Below are 16,283 nucleotides of genomic sequence, written 5' to 3'. Positions count from 1 at the left end.
CTGCGAGGGGCAGCGGGCGAGGCGCACCGCGCCGCGCTGAAGGAACGGCCGTTGGGCGGGGAGGCCGGGGGGGCAGCTCCGCGGCGCCGCCGCTCGGCCCGCGCGGAGGCTGCGCGCGGAGGGCTCGCCCCCCCCCCCCCCCCCCCAACGGCCGCGCGCGCTGCCCCCCGGCCCGCCAGGGCGGTTACGTAAACGCCAGCGCCCCCCGCCCGCCCGGCGGTTATGCAATCCCAGCACACAGACCTACTGTACCACACACAGCCCGGCGGGGCGGGGGGCGGGGCGGCCGGCCCGCCCCCGGCCCGCCCGCCGGCCGCTCCCATTGGTCGCCCCCCGCGAGCGCCCGGCCCGGATTGGGGCGGCGCCGCCGCCACTCACGGCGCGGCGCGGCTGGCATGCGGGCTGCGCGCCCCGCGCCGCGCACAGCCCTGACCTACTAACACACATCCCTCCGCGCCGCCGCCGCACTCTCCCTTCTTCCCTCCCTCCCTCTCTCGCTCGCTGCCGCCCGCCCTCACTCGCTGCTTCACACCGGGGCCGCTCTGCTCCCGGACAAGAGGGGCGCCGCTGCCTGCGCGGCCCTACCCGCCTCGCCTCGCCTCGCCTCCAGCCCGCCTAGCCCGGCCCGGCCCGGCCCGGGGGATGCTCCGCGCCGCACTGGAGGTAGGAAGGCGCGGGGCGAGTGCGGCCGCCGTGCGCGAGGGCGCGCAGGGGCGCGGAGCGCTGCGCTGCGCTGTGTGTGCGCGGATACGTGTGTGTGTGTGTGTATAAACTTTTGCTGGCGTGTCAGCGCCGTGGTTGGCCGCCTTAAGGTGGCCGCTCTGGTTGCAGCGCCCTCCGCGCATCACGTAGGCTCGGCGCGGCTGCTCGGCGCTGGCCGGGGCTGGGCTGCGGTTGCATAATGTGCCTCCCTGTCGGGGGAAAAGCAGTGTTTCGGGGTAGAAAAGCGCCGCGGCGCTGGGTCTGGCCTCCCGGTGGATGGGGAGGCGTCTGCGAGCGGCGGCAGCAGGTTAAAAAATGCTGGTTTTGCCCGCTCGTTAAAGGGAATAATGACACGAGAAGAAATCTGGAAAATGCCTGTTTAGGGTTCTCCCGTACTTGCAGCTTTTGCTCTTAAAATAACGTTGCCCCCCTTTTACCCTCGTATTTTTTTCTTTTTTTCTGTTTGTCGCCTGTACGCCCAAGGAGCCCGGGGGAAGGTCTGTGGGACTTGTTCTTTCATACATTGCATAATCTGTTCGCTGTGAAATATCAGCAAGCGCTAGGTCGAGATGTGTGCGCGAGTGTGAAACGCCGTGATAATTTTGGTGCAGAGTTAAGCATTAGGTCATTAATTACAACCCTTTTGTGCGTTTACGGGGGGCGGAGGGTGGGGGAAAAGAAGGGGGGGGGAATCAGAGTTTTGTGGCCATCGTTTGTCAGGCGCCGCCGGAGAGAGCCCGTTTCGCCGCTGTGCTAAGGGATGTTGTTTATAGGCAAGGGGCATTAATGGTAGCATTCCGCCCCCCTCCCCTCCTCGGCTCCCATGTTTTGCCAGGTTGTGTTTGCCTAAGCCTTTTTCGTCACTTTTGTCGCTGTTTTTCAGACGCTGCAGCACCGATCACATAATAGTTCCTGGAAATGTTGCATTATGTAACCACAGAATTTGCTGGCAGTCAGGCTAGGAAGAGGGAGCTAATTATGCGATTTTATAATCTCGCTACAAAGAAACTAGGACAATCTCACCCTAAAAAAACGTAACTGTAACAGATTTTGTTAAAGTATGTTTAATAGGGAAAGTAGACAACTGGGTAAGTGGGGAGCTAACTCGTGCTCGCTGAATGTGCGCCGTGTACCTTAAAATGAAATTTGTGTTAATCTATATTTAGCCCTATCACATTTTAGCAATTGTGGCTTCATGTGCTATTTCTGGTGTTTTCTCCAGAGCTGTGCATATAGACGTTCAAGGCCATTTGCTTGGATTTTTAACTCCACGCCTTCAGAGACGTTTTGATAAGGCTATATTTTTAGGACGGCATTTCGCCGAGACACTAAGCGATTTCTTTGGTACTGGCTTTCACTTGTCATTTCTTAAAAAAGGGAACATCTAATTTAGGAGAGGAACGAATTTAAGAGAATGTCAACAGCCTTGAAGAAGGGGGCCGTCCGCCAGTGCCCTCCCGGCTGCGATGGGCTCGGGCGGCGTAGCGCCGGGCGGAGGGGGCGCGCAAGTGCGCGGCGCCCGCGGAGCCGGGCGCTTTAGCGTGGAGGAGGCGGAAAGCCGAAGTAGGTCAGTATGACATTCCCGGTGGCGCTAATCCCCGGCCGGCCTGGGCGCGATCGCGGCTGCCGGCCGCGAGCCGCGGCGAGAGGGGATATGGCAGCGAGCGGGGCCCGGCCAGGTAGCGTCGGCGCCCCCTCGCCCCTTCCTCCCCGCCCCCCTCCCCGACGAGGGGCGGCCGTTGGGGCGCGGCGGGGCCGGGCGGCCGTTGGGGCGCGGCGGGCGGCCGTTGGGGGCTGTTGGGGCGCGGCCCCGCCCGCGCGGCGGCGGGCGGGGGCTGGGGGCGCTGCCGCTCCCCGCAGCCCTTTGTTCTGCGGCGGGGCTGGGGGGACAGCGCGGGGCCGCGCGGAGGGGAGCGTGCCGGGCCGGGCGCCATGCGCCGCCGGGCACGTAGCGGGCTGCCGCGCCGCGCCGCGCCGCCTTTGTGGCGAGCGGCGGGGCCCGGCGGGCTGGAGGGGCGCCGCCCGCTCCTCTGCCCCTTGCGGGGGCGGCGGCGGGCCGCGGCCGGTAGCGGCGGGGCGCCCGCCCGCCCGCCGCCTGCGGCACGGGAGAGGCAGACAAAGGGGCCCCGGCGCCCGCCGGCTCCGGCCGGAGGGGCTCCCGCGGGCAGGTGAGCGGCGGCCGCGCAGGCTCCGCGCGGGCGGGGCAGCGGGGCCGCGCTCCGGCCCTGCCGCGGCCCGGGCGGGAAGGCGGCTGCCTGCCACAAGCGGCCGAAAGCCGTCTTCCCCACTCCGCCTCCCGCCAGCCCGATATTTTCGGCTTTCTCTTTACGTAACAAACAATAAGAAACGGCCATTGCCCGATTCTGCTGTTTTGTCAAGTCACCTCGGCATTACCAGTGGCACAAGGCGTGCCTGAAGCTCGCAGGTTCAGGGGTCGGCGTGTGCTCTGAGCTCCACGGGAGGCTACCTTGAAAGTTGCTTGTGGTAACTTGCCTGTAAAGATGAAGTAATTTCTTTTGTGTCCAAAACTATCTTTTCAGCAGGCAAAACCGAAAACGCTAATGACCAAAGCCTCCGCGGTTAAAATTTAGTATCACAGCCACTGTGGTATATTCTGTATAACTGCCATAGGCACTAGCAGTAAAATATTTTAAAAATGTGAAATTCCTGATAACAAGCACAAACTTTTCTGCCACTTAAATGATGGGGTCAAGTACAGCTTTTTGATAGTGAAGCCATTTGGAGTTACTGCTGTGGTTAAAAAACCAAACAATCTGATTTCCCCACCCCGCCTCCCACCCCCGTCCTTGTAACTTGTATGATTGAACACAATGGAACTGAGTGCGCTCCTTTGTATGTAACCTACTTTGAGTCATCTTTGCCCTCCTAAGTAAATAATTCAGTCCAGAGCCTAGTTTAAAATAGTGCTATGGGCATCAGTTTTGCAGTCCTTATTCAGTCAAAATGTTGACTTTGGTAAGAAATTTGATTGGATAAGATTTCAGGTTTGGGCCCAAAGACCTGTTTTAAACCAACAAAATCAAGGATTACTCAGTGAAGGCTCTTAATATCAGGGGCACTAATAGATATCATTATGAAAGTTCTCACATTACAGATGTCTTTATTTGACTGTTGAAGTGTTAACACTCTTCAGAATTATCTGCCTTCACTTTCCATTTTTATTTATTTTCTATTTTTAACTCATCTTAGTCTCTGAAGGACTGTTAACTAACTTTTAAAATACCCAGCTTACTGGATTTGACTTCAAAGTCTCAAGATTCTACTGGAATTGATTTTTTTTTTTTTTTGGGGGGGGGGGGGAACTGATTTGAAAGGTGTCAGAAAGCTTACAGTCTTCCCATGAGGAATATGAACTTATATGACCTCCTCACAGCTTATCTTATCCTAAGAAGGAACAGTATTTGCCATGCTTTGGCTGAAATTTGTAGAACATACAGACATTCTTTCTATTGCAATAAAAGCAATGCAGTCTACAAAACGTATCAGTGCTATGCTGCTTTTTTTTTCCAATCCCTTATCTCTAAATAAAACTCATTTTTTTAAAAAAAACCTTGAGCTCATCTTTAAATTGACTTATTTTAACAAATAGTTATGCAAACTATGTTTATGCAATAGTTTCTTCTTCCAGACAGCAATCTTGCTGCTGTTATAACATCACTATGATGCAATAATGTGAACAATAAAATCCTCTGTTTGAGGGTTATTACACACTGTTAAGCAATGTATCTGACTCATCAGCTTAATTGACTCTTCTAGGTGACCTTGCCATGATCATTACAGCCAGTTATGAGATATAAATGTGCTTAGGATATGTAATAGACAAAAAATGCAAATAGATAGCCAATTTCTGTGGTCTCTCCTAAGAAAAAATGTCAGTTGATTTCAGTATTACAATATTTTAGTGTTTGGGGAAAAAAAATCTGATATTTTTTTTTAAATGTATTTGTAACTCTATTACCCACCATGAACGTGATTGTCAAAATAAGATTATGTCAGCGAGGATATACTTGGATTCCATTCAAAATGTGGTAGAAGCAGTCTTCCTAAAAACTTCTTTTTAAAGGTGTACATGGAATGGATTAGTAGTAGGACTTACTAAATATCATTTTTTTTCCTTTTAATTTATGTGCTGAATTGATCCAGGTCCAAATTAGTATACTCTGAGACTGAATCTGGTTGCAGTTGTTATAGAACTATATTCACTTTCTGTTGGGAAGAAAGTGCCATTTGGAATGAAATTTTGCTTTTTTCCTTCCCTTTAAGTTACCACATCTTGGCTTGCTTTTCAGTTCTGTTCCCAAATTACTTGAGTAATTAACTGGGTTCTGCCACTAAGGTGGCTTCACAGCCATCCTTTTAAGAATGGAGCCCAGCACTTGGACTCTCAATAAATATAATGAGGCCTTGTGTGGGCAGTCTCCCTCCCACCTGGCCTATCTTGCAGGTCTGGAGTGCTAAAGATTTGCTACTTCTCAGTTTCATTTGCAGTGAGTGGTAGAGATCAAGACTTTTACAGCAGTGTTTAATTTTACATATTTTACTTAAGTTGTTGTATATAAAGATGTATGTTTAGAGCATCAGCTGGGATTAATTGACATAATTCTACTGCCTTTTAATAGAGCTATATAAATTTAGATCAGCTGAAGGTCTGGTCCTGCTTGACATTTGTAAGACAGCAGCTCAATGATAGAAAGCTATTTTTTTGTCAGAATAATTAACATTTGATTTTTTTTTGTATTTTTGTTTTATGGCCCTTAATTAGGGGGAAGCAATAAAACAAAATGTAATCTTTGCATTTGAAGTTAGAAAGATTGAGATTTTATTTACAAAACATTCTTACTTGTGAAGTTATAGTTTTATGAAACCTTGAAACCTAGTTTTTCCTACTGTCAAGGAGCTATTGAAGTGAAAAGTAGTATGTTGTCAGAGTGCTGTAACTTCAGTTACTATTGTTTCTTTTGGGAATTTATTGTAAGGATCAGCAAGTGATGTGAGATATAAATCATACAAATTTATTTAAATATAATTAAATATTTATATACGTAATATATTTCCTTTGCTTCTCTGTCTTTTTTTCCCCAAGCACTTAAGCAACACTGAAATTTTGTTCACCTCCTCCTCCTCCCAATCAGAGCAGCAAACCATTTTTTTTTTCGGAAAAACTAAACAGATTTGATAGATTTAAACTGATGTCCTAAGCAAAATGTAGGTCAAATTTGCACCTATTAACCTTGACTGACCTTTCTGAACAACAGCAATTTTTAACATATGTTTGCTTCTTGCCCCCCCCCAAAAAAATTGCATAATTTTTATAATTTACCTTTGGGAGACAAGTTATACTTTAATGAGTTAATTTGTAGTCATTAAAATAAACAGTAACTTAACTAATTTTCTTCACAATGAAAGTCTTTCATAAAAATTGCACATGACATCAACTTTCTGGGTACAGCTTGGAGCTGGGTAATACGAAATTGCAATAGTGTTTCAAGTGTTATGATGATCTTATTTTTTTAATATATATTTATTGAAACTGTCATAGTGGATGAATTATTGTTGATGCTCAAAGATGTAAGTATGCTATATAGACACCTATGATTTTCCTCCAGTAAGACAAAGAAAACCACCCTTTTATCAAAAATGGGTCATCTTTTACAAAGCTATCATCATCCCTGTTCCACTGACCTAATTGCATGTTGATCCTGGAACCATAAGCAGTTCAGATGCCCATTAAGTTGTAAGAAAAGGGAACTGTAATGCAGGAGCAATAGATCTGTGTTTCTCCATGCTGTTGTAATGGATTCATGGTCTGTATGAGCGTTAACTCTAACAGCTATAATTGGTGGCAATGTTCTTATTGTAAATGCTGTTCTTCTCTGTGACCTTGGATAACCTGTATATTATAGCATAAAATTTAGTTCCTTTGGGTTTTCAGAAAGTCTGAATTTCATTTGCTCTATACTGCCTAGGCCTTGCTTATCCTACAGCTAATATCATTCTTCCAGTGGAGCTGGCAACATACCTTTTCTTCGGTAAGATGCTAGAAATAAGACAAGACTGCATTATTTCAGTGGCGGCTGGATTGGGCTTTGGGGGCCACACCCTTAAGTGAAGAAGACTTCTAAATCATTATAGACCTGAAAGGTCCAGAATTTGATAGCATAATATTGTTTGTGAAAAGCAGTAGTGGTAGAATATCTTCAAAGTATTTAAGCAGTGCTTAGGCTGTGTATCTGTTAACTAGATTCAGACTCATTTCCTCTCCTACATGTGCAATGGTATGAGTGTTAGGTCCATACTCCTAAAGGTCTTCAGAGAGTTAGCAAGTATTTTTTAAATGCTTTGAAGATAGAAAGTGCAAAACATTCTTCAGTTTTTCAATGTCTGGAGTACAAGCATGGATACCTAAACATTTGGGTATCTACAAAGAGGTTCTATACCAGCTTTTCTAGTATGTGGGCAGGTTTATAAAATGGATAAATTAAGCTGTGACAGGATGTTAGCAATATTGTAGTTAATGATATCTATGCAAAACACAGAAAGCTACTACTAAAAATACATGTGGGCACACACATTGATATGAACTTCCATTGTTTTTCATTTACTTTGCCACATAGTTGGACTCAACTGTTATTTACTAAAATATCAATGATAAAGACTGGTTCTTTTTTTTAATATGAAGTTCCATTTTGCAACTACGCTCCGGTTGTGAAGGACAATAAGGCAAATCTTGTAGATACTTTCAAACAGTCCTCACTTTTGTAAAGCCAAATGTCTAACTGCTTGAATGCTTGAAATTGGCTTTCTTTTAGTTTGGTAGAATAATTATCAAAATGTTGGAGCAATAGGATTAAATAGTTAGCTTGTTATAGGAAATATTGAAAATTTAAGCTTGGAGGTGATGTGAATTATTCTGATAAATACAATAACGTGCAGTTACGATGGGAAATGTGTATGTGGAGACTCATATGCATATTGTAAAGGATAACTGACTTATATAATTAAATTACAAAGAGCAGAGAGGTAAGATTGTGTTCCAGTCCTTCAACCTTTTGGCAGATTTCAAGATTACAATGTGAATTTGTAAGTCCCTGGGATCAGATCCTTAGTGTACTGTTTTGACACTATCAGAGCACTTAAGTATTTTTGAAGTCCATAGGTAAATTAAGCATTCATGATTTCTGCATACATAATTTCTTGCTTCAATAGTATGAATCCTATAAGATAGTGTCATTAATACTTGGATCTGGGATTGTATCCTGCTTCTGTTGAAGCCAATGGCAAAATTGCTATGGGAGCAAGACAGGGCCTATAATTAAGTTAATAGGGTCGAGTGATATTACATTGTTGAATTGCCACTCAATGTCATTAACATCCCCCCCCCCAAAAAAAAAAAAGAGAGAGAGAGAGAAAGAAACTTTAGCAGTGACTAATGTAAGGCTGTATTAAATGTTGGTTTTGTAATTCTTTTTGAGGGAGTGATAAAGCAATTGAAAAATTAATCATAAGGGAAAATATTGGAATTTGAAGTACAGTCAGAGGAATCATTACTGTTCATTAATTTATGTGTAAACACTGATGTTTTCCAATGGAATTATGCAATGTAAGTGAAGTGAAATGGCTGTTTTTATTGAAGGCATTTTGGCATTATCATCAAATGGAATTTAATTTGTTTACAGACTCAGTGTTGGGCTGATCCACATGGAGAACTATTAACAAACTAGGGCTTTGACTCCTGTTTGTAGAACAGCAGTTTCGCTTACCATGATAAAAGTGTTCAGGGAAGATGTGGAAAGAGCTAGAGCTTTACTGTTGTTTTGTTAGGTGACTAAAGTAATGGCATTAGAACTAACTACATAAATAGCAAACCAGTAAGACTGACATAACATGTGACACATTTCTGTCTTGACTGCTCTACTGATGGACTCTGGCAGAGAGCAAAGTTGAATACTGCATGCAAAAACACCATTGTTTTGATACATGCTTATATTTGCTCTAGACTTGCATGCTACCTGTTTCACATTGAGTCAATTTGTGCCAGGAACAGTGTGTACAGGAGGGAGACTGGCCAAAACAGGAGTTACCAGTGCTAAAACAAGCAGATTGTGCCCTGGAATGCCCCAGGCTGTAGAAGACCTGTGGAGCATGGGACATGAACTCTGGAAGTTGTTGGGTTTTAAGTGCAACCCAATGTTAGTATTTGGCTGCGTGAGGCTATATTTGGACTTGCAGTTGAATTTTCACTGATAAATAGAAGGTCATACTGATGAGCTATGCCTGCAGTCTATATGCATTGGCGGGGGTTGGACCCAAAACCTTTTTGCTATTTATTATTACTACTTACTGTCCTTACTAATACCTTTTTTCCTAAATTTGTAGGATTCAGCAAACATCAAAGTGGAATCACTTTGAGTTGGAGACTATACAGATAGATACAATGTCATAGTTCTTGTCTTATTTAAGATGTCTTATTTAAGACAAGATATGTTTCTTCCATACTGTGTGTGGAAATGGGAAGATTGGAATATAAAGAAAACAGAAAACAACTCCTCTGCACCTCCCCCCCATTCATGTGTATTAAATTGTTTGGAGTGTATGTGCACATGTGACTGTGTAGCTTGTCTTCTAAAAATATTACACACATCTTACCATTTGTAAGTACTACTTTTCCATTACTATTGTTTCACATAAGTGTACACGTTGCAGGGTATATGGCACATAAACATATAGAAAATAATGATGTATGCATACCTAAAAGAATCAATATAAATTATTTGGCTTTCAGTTTAGCTCTCTAGTACTGTAAAATGCAGTCGATCTCTGCATTGGTAAGGCCTTTCAAAATTCCATAGAAGCTATCTGAACCCTTTTGACTTCAATGAGAGTAGGCTGAGGTGCATACTAAGGGGAAAGCGATGATTTCATAGATATTCAGTGCACATTATACTGCTTCCCACTGTGTGCTGTAGAGCTGATCCACTTCCTCAGAAACTCAGAAGTTGTTAATGATAAAAATAAATACAATGATTGAAGTATATCAAGGACAATTATGGGCCAGTAGCCTTGCAATCCTAATGCTTGGAATTTTCTTATAATATAAAGCCACATTGCAGAGACTGAATAGTCAACAAATGCCATAGACCAGGTGACCTATTTGTGTCTTTTTGTATATGTAGCACAAGACTATTGAATATATTTAAACATATTATCTACATTTTGATCTTCCTACCTCATTGAAAGTAACATTAAGATCCATATGTTCAACACTGGTCTTTGAGTTTCTTTTAGTATTAGATTGTATTATATTTAAACCGTTATGCATATTAATTAAGCAGTAATGACATGTACCACTGAATTGGGCAGAATGGCTGTACAGTTTCTTCAGAAAATCAAATTATACTTTTTTTTTTTGAAAAACTGATGTTGCTTTGTTGTGAGACTTCTTTTGTTTTTAAACATTATCCAACTCTTACTTAACTTGACAGAAAACTCCCTTTGACTCCAACTTGAATTTTGGATCAGGATCTAACTATGTAATTGCTTGTATATTAGAGTTGCGTTTCTGCTTTACAAACATGGCAATTTGTGGTGCTGCTTTTGCAGTAAAATGTTAGATAGTGTCTTTGGTGTGGCTGGCTTCTAGCTCTATTTTCCATTAAGGCTGTATTATTGAAGACAAATAGTTACATGTCAGTAATTAACTATGGATTTTAGGAAATTCTACTTAGCTGTTCTATTAAATGTGTTAATTTTTCATGACAGAAGAGTTGGCATGGTTTGATGGAACAGAACCCAGCTTGAAACCCGAGTCTTTATGACCCTGCTTAATTGTTATTACATCACTCACTCCTCTCTGCTGTCTGGAAAAGACAAGAGAAATTGGCAGAACACAATTCATTAATTCTTTTATAACTTTCACAACTGATAATGTTAAAATCAGTTTCATTAGTCATTGTAAAACATCTCCAGTAAATACTGACATTAGTCTGAAGTCACTGTGGTCTTTTTGTTACACAGGCAGGAATCATTGTTGACTTGTTAGTCCTATAAAAGTGATTGTTGTGCTACATTTGTTTTACCAGAAACATGAATAAGTGTAGAAGTGACGAATGGAGAACTTGTGTCTCGAATAAAAATCAGATGATGCTATGCAAAAAAAGTATTTTTGTATTGACAGGGACTAAATAGATGCCAATTTAAATGCTAAGTTCAATTTTACTGGTCAAAATGTCTGGAGCTGAAGGTTAAGCTAGCTTTCTTTCATTAATGCTAATATTTTTAGATCCAAACATGCATTTTAATATAAACACTGTTTTCTACAAATGTGCATGCCTCGGTGGCATTAAATTATACTGTAATATATAAGACTATTTTTCAATTTCTCTTATGTATTTTTTCAATTCTGATTTTAGAGTTCTGTATGTAAGAGAAAAGCTGACAAGAAAAAAGGATTATGTATTTTTTTTTATTTCCTAAGTTAGGTGTTTCTCAAAATTATGTATGTGCATTTATTAGTTTGATATGATGTATCAATAGGGGATTTTAAAACTCCAAGTGTGTGTTACAGATTTAATTACTGTTTTTGTATCCTGTAATAGCTTTAATGGATAGCAGTGTTATTTTAAGACAATAGAAAGCACTCTAGCTTCTCTAAATCAGCTTATGTTATTTTTAATCTGTGGAGGACCCAAATATATAGCATTTCTAAGTCACACACCACAGCTGTTTTCAGAAGAGATGTTTTAATTTGGAAGAACAGGATGCTTTCCAGTGTGTTCATCAGCATGCTTGGTGTTCTGCAGTGTTAAGTGTTAGAGGTTTAAGTTGGTCAGTGTATCGTGGAAAGTCCTATGATAACAGTATTGTCAGATCAAAACCAAAATATTTTTCTTTATTGCTTTTCCTTGGATCATATTGTATTTGTTTTGGAAGCACATCTGCTACCTAGGTATCATGAAGTGTAGAGTATTGGTTGTTGCAGTGTTGAGCTGCTTTCATATTACAGCAGGTTTAATGAATCAAATTCTAGTGTTAGATTTTTATTGAAAACTACTTTTGAAAGCCACAAACCAGCAATTCCTAAATAATAATCCAGTTCTGTATTTATTGCAGGTAATTTAGAAGATTCTCATTGCCTCTGACGAGCAAAGTGGATCTGGACACTTCTATTTGAGAATATGAAACAAAAGGAAGAATGTGTGTGGATTTAAAATTACTGTATTTATCAAGTTGTGGTGTGAGAAGTACTGGGGAGATAGTTTGCTCTGTTGCTCATTGTAGATCTTCTACAAATTGTTTCTGATGCAGCTGAGGAAAATGCAGACCCTCAAAAAGGAACACGGACCTGTTGACACAAGTAGCAATGTGGACAAAATCATGGTACTTAAGTCTACTTTATCAGAAGTGTCTGAAGATTTGTCTACAAATGAAGACATACTACTTACTGAAGCAAGTAGTGGAAAAAGCAAATCTTCAGCTTGCCGGAGAAAGCGAGAATTCATTCCAGATGAAAAGAAAGATGCTATGTATTGGGAAAAAAGGCGCAAAAATAATGAAGCTGCCAAAAGATCTCGTGAAAAACGACGACTGAATGACCTTGTCTTAGAGAACAAATTAATTGCACTGGGAGAGGAGAATGCCACTTTGAAGGCGGAGCTGCTTTCGTTGAAGCTAAAGTTTGGTTTAATTAGTTCTGCAGCCTATGCCCAAGAGATACAGAAACTCAGTAGCTCGACAACTGTGTATTTCCAAGACTATCAAAGTTCCAAGTCAAATATTAACTCATTTGCAGATGAGCATGAACCATCTATAGTTGGTAGCAGTTGTATTTCTGTCATCAAACACTCTCCTCAAAGCTCTATGTCTGATGTGTCTGAAATATCATCAGCAGAGCATACTCAACCGAGTCGTATACAAAACAACTGCAGAAGTCCTGAAAACAAGTTCCAAATTATCAAACAGGAGCCTATGGAATTAGAGAGAGAGCCACGAGATGACAGAAGTTCATATAAGACATCCATATATCCAAACTACATGGGAGCTACCTTTAATGTGTACTCACATTCTCCTCCTCTGTTGCAAGTTAATAGGTCCTCCAGTAACTCCCCCAGAACTTCAGAAACGGATGACGGTGTGGTTGGAAAGTCATCTGATGGAGAAGATGAACAGCAGGTTCCTAAGGGCCCAATCCATTCCCCAGTTGAACATAAAAATGTTCATGCAACAGTTAAAGTTCCAGAAGTGAATTCTTCAGCTTTGCCTCACAAGCTTCGAATTAAAGCCAAAGCCATGCAAGTTAAAGTGGAAGCAATGGATAATGACTATGATGCTACACAGAAACTATCATCGCCTATTGATATGTCATCAAAAAGACATTTTGAGCTTGAAAAACACGGTGCACAGAGTTTGGTGCATTCTTCTCACACTCCTTTCTCTGTTCAAGTGACTAATATCCAAGACTGGTCTCTCAAACCAGAACTCTGGCATCAAAAGGAGCTCAATGTAAAAATTCAGAGTGGTTGCAAAACTGGAGTTGTTGAAATAAAAGACAATATCTACAATGTCTCTGAGTCAGAGAACCTGTATTTGAAGCAGGGGATAGCAAACTTATCTGCAGAGGTTGCTTCACTTAAAAGACTTATAACTACACAACAAATCTCTGCATCAGACTCTGGTTAAGTTACTACTGAATAACGGCTTATTGTTTTAAAGGATGTCATTTGCAGTAGATCAATATGTTTTGTATTATGCTGAATTTTCACTGGACTTGTGATGTCATTTCACTGTAATGTTCACATAATGTCTGATTGGTGTCTTTTTGTGCACAGATTATTATGAAGACTAGGTTGTGTTATGATCACTATGCCTTGTGTATAGTCAAGTAGCCTGTACAAAGGCTGTATATAGTGAACTTTATTTTCTTTTTGTTGTTCTACTATAAAGTGTGCAAGTTACCAGCTACAATAAAATATTGGTGACAAACACGGAACATCTACTCCAGTTCAATTGATTTTGTGAACTTGTAAATATGTTGTTAATTAAAATTGGCTTGTTTCTTACATTGTGCTTGGTTTCACTTACATCTTTGGTTTTTACAGTCTAACTTAACCAAATTACAATTTACAATGCGCATAACGCTTCTAGCCACCTTTTTTGTTAAGACCTTTTTTGGAAGAGAATTGAAATAAAGTGGATATTTATAAATGAAATGGTATTCAATTTATAGCCTTAGCTTTCTTTAACTCATTTATTTGGGTACATTAGCTAAAAGCTACACAAAAGCAAACCCAGTAATTGAAATATCAAGGGACTTTTTTTTTTTTCCTTTTATCTCAAATGAGAGCATTGGGTTTTCTGAATGGTTACGTATGGCAAATAGTTTTTCCAATATTATAGTGTTGTGTTTTAGGTGAAGTAAGTGGTGTTGTGTTTGTGTATCTTCAAAATTTTCAGAGCCTTGAAGTGACAGAATTGGACAACGCTGGCTTTGCCAAAGGGTGTGCCCTGTGCAGGCATGGGGAGAAGTATGCTCAAGGGCTGTGCAAAAGCCTCTGTCCATCTTGCGTGCCATGGCTCTCCTCACGACAGAGCGTGGGTCTGCGGTTGGATCCCCAAACTCTGACTGTAGGGTTTGGGAATCGTAGCAGAGTTAAAAGTTATGGTATTTTGGTTCCCATTGTGGGGCACAACGCAGCTGTAAGTGTGCAGTAAGGCTTACCACCAGTTTGGCTCTGGTTTTAAGGGCTCAGTTAACTGAGCTGAAATACCCTGGCTCAGGACAGGGCATTTCGTAAGAACAGGCAATGTGTGGAGAACTGCGCAGTCCAGGCCTTACTAGCCCCTTACAATTTGTACAGGCGATGAGGTCTTTGCCTGATAACTGGACAGGGCTTTAGCGTTCATTCTTTTTGAGCAGAGCCGTTGGAGCATGGAGACTTGTATTGCGTTATGCCTGCTTGGCTTGGCTTACCAAAGGCTTTCCTTTTTAAATTATTGATATAAATAGAACGTAGTTTTGGCAGAGGTCCTTTTCAACAAAATTCCCCCTCCTTTTAAAGGACTAATATATTAGATTAACAAATAAGCATTTCCCAAATAAGTTCTTTGTTAATTGCCATGATATATAATGGGACATTTCTATAGACTTAAAATGCTAATTAAGAAAACAGAATAGAGTCGGTGATTTTCAATTTCATACTTGACTAGAGTGAGAGGAAGTTTGTCAATTTATTTTTGGGATGAAGAGGAGTCTGAGTCACTTCTGATAGTTCTGAAGCTCGGTCCAGCAGTCAAGGCAATGGCAATGTTCCCTGACATTAGCAAGGCCAGGATCTGACACCCCATCTTTTGGGGGAGCTGATGATTCACAGTCATATTCTGGGTGGACCTTGGCACAGAAATCACTGGTACTTTGTGAGATTTTTCTGAGCCTTTTTATTGCTGAGCAGTACTTGTGGCATTTGGTGTTATTAACATATGGAGATTCCTTTCCCAAAATGTATCTGTTACTCTTTTCTCTTGCCTTAAAAATGTCATAGAGCCTGTAGTCAGGCTCTATATGTGACTGGTAATTAAGGTAGATGACATTTCTGTGTTACTGAAAATGAGCTCAGGATTACTGGGAAATGAGACACCAGGCAGTGATAGCTACTGGCTCTTTGCATGCTAAAAATCTTCTGTAAGCAACCACAACATTCTTTAAATATTTTGCATATTATTTATCACATGTAATGTATTCAAGGAAAGAACGTAAAGCTCTCAGTGTTGCCGTCTGTGTAGATCTAGTTTTCTTCAATCCCTTGTTACTTACGATTGTCTGTGATGATGGAAGAATGTCATACTCCTTTAGGTCACTATGTTTTATTCTATTTTACGTATCTGTTTTGTGCATTTAATACCTAACTGTAAAGATACAGTAAATTAGCTGAAGGATGTCATTGCAAGTAAGCTCTATAGCGTGGAGCTTATGAGCGTGGAGCACAATCACGTGTTATTTATACTCCCCTCATATCTTAGTGTTATGCCTCACTTGAAAAAGAAAATAAATAACTTATTTTGTTCAAAATCAGAACTAATTACAACATAATTTTCCATTATACTCATTATACTACTCTGACTCACAGATTAGGTGTTATCTCTCCGTTTCTGCAGTTGATGGCCAATCTTTCAATGCCCAAGTTACCACTTCCACAGCTAAAATTTGGAGTATCTTTCATGAACTGCAGTTACCACCCGCACTCCTGCATTTTGTAGGTACAGAGCCAGAGTCTCAGCTACAGTCTAATCCTCTAAACTGGCCAGCTGAAATTCTCAGTTGAAATAAATCTGGTGAAGCTGCTCTCCGCACTCAGCTCCATCTTTAGCCTGCTTTTCTTCAGCCTGTTTTATCAGGAAAGAAGAATTATTATATCGTAGTGGGATTCTGCTCCCTTACTCTAAATTTCACCTGGAATACAGTTTTATATATACAAATATCTATATTAGATATATACACATATAAACATGAGCTGAGGAGCTAGAGAGTCAGCTGTGTGTCCCCCCTCCTTCCCTGAGGCTGCCTTCCC

General features: G+C 41.8%; 1 protein-coding gene across 3 annotated transcripts; it reads left to right on the top strand.

Moving 5' to 3' along the window:
- The first annotated feature begins 384 nt into the window (after window positions 1-384).
- NFIL3 (nuclear factor, interleukin 3 regulated) lies at window positions 385-13,778 on the top strand. Of its 3 annotated transcripts, none has more exons than XM_062600350.1 (2): window positions 385-663; window positions 11,833-13,778. In XM_062600350.1, the coding sequence occupies exon 2, from the start codon at window positions 12,022-12,024 to the stop codon at window positions 13,396-13,398; it is 1,377 nt and encodes a 458-aa protein (XP_062456334.1). In that variant the 5' UTR covers window positions 385-663; window positions 11,833-12,021; the 3' UTR covers window positions 13,399-13,778. The 3 variants fall into 3 exon arrangements, with proteins under 3 accessions (XP_062456334.1, XP_062456335.1, XP_062456336.1); XM_062600351.1 differs by lacking the exon at window positions 385-663 and adding an exon at window positions 2,057-2,269; XM_062600352.1 differs by lacking the exon at window positions 385-663 and adding an exon at window positions 2,849-2,870.
- Window positions 13,779-16,283: the final 2,505 nt, after the last annotated feature.

The sequence above is a fragment of the Rhea pennata genome, chromosome Z (assembly GCF_028389875.1).
Source record: "Rhea pennata isolate bPtePen1 chromosome Z, bPtePen1.pri, whole genome shotgun sequence".
In the NCBI taxonomy this organism is placed as follows: Eukaryota; Metazoa; Chordata; class Aves; order Rheiformes; family Rheidae; genus Rhea; species Rhea pennata.
The sequence above is the reverse complement of the archived record's forward strand: the minus strand, read 5'-3'. Positions and strand labels throughout refer to the sequence as shown.

Coding starts and splice junctions, on each gene's coding strand:
- NFIL3 (XM_062600350.1), top strand. CDS start 12,022: ATGCAGCTGAGGAAAATGCAGACCCTCAAAAAGGAACACGGACCTGTT.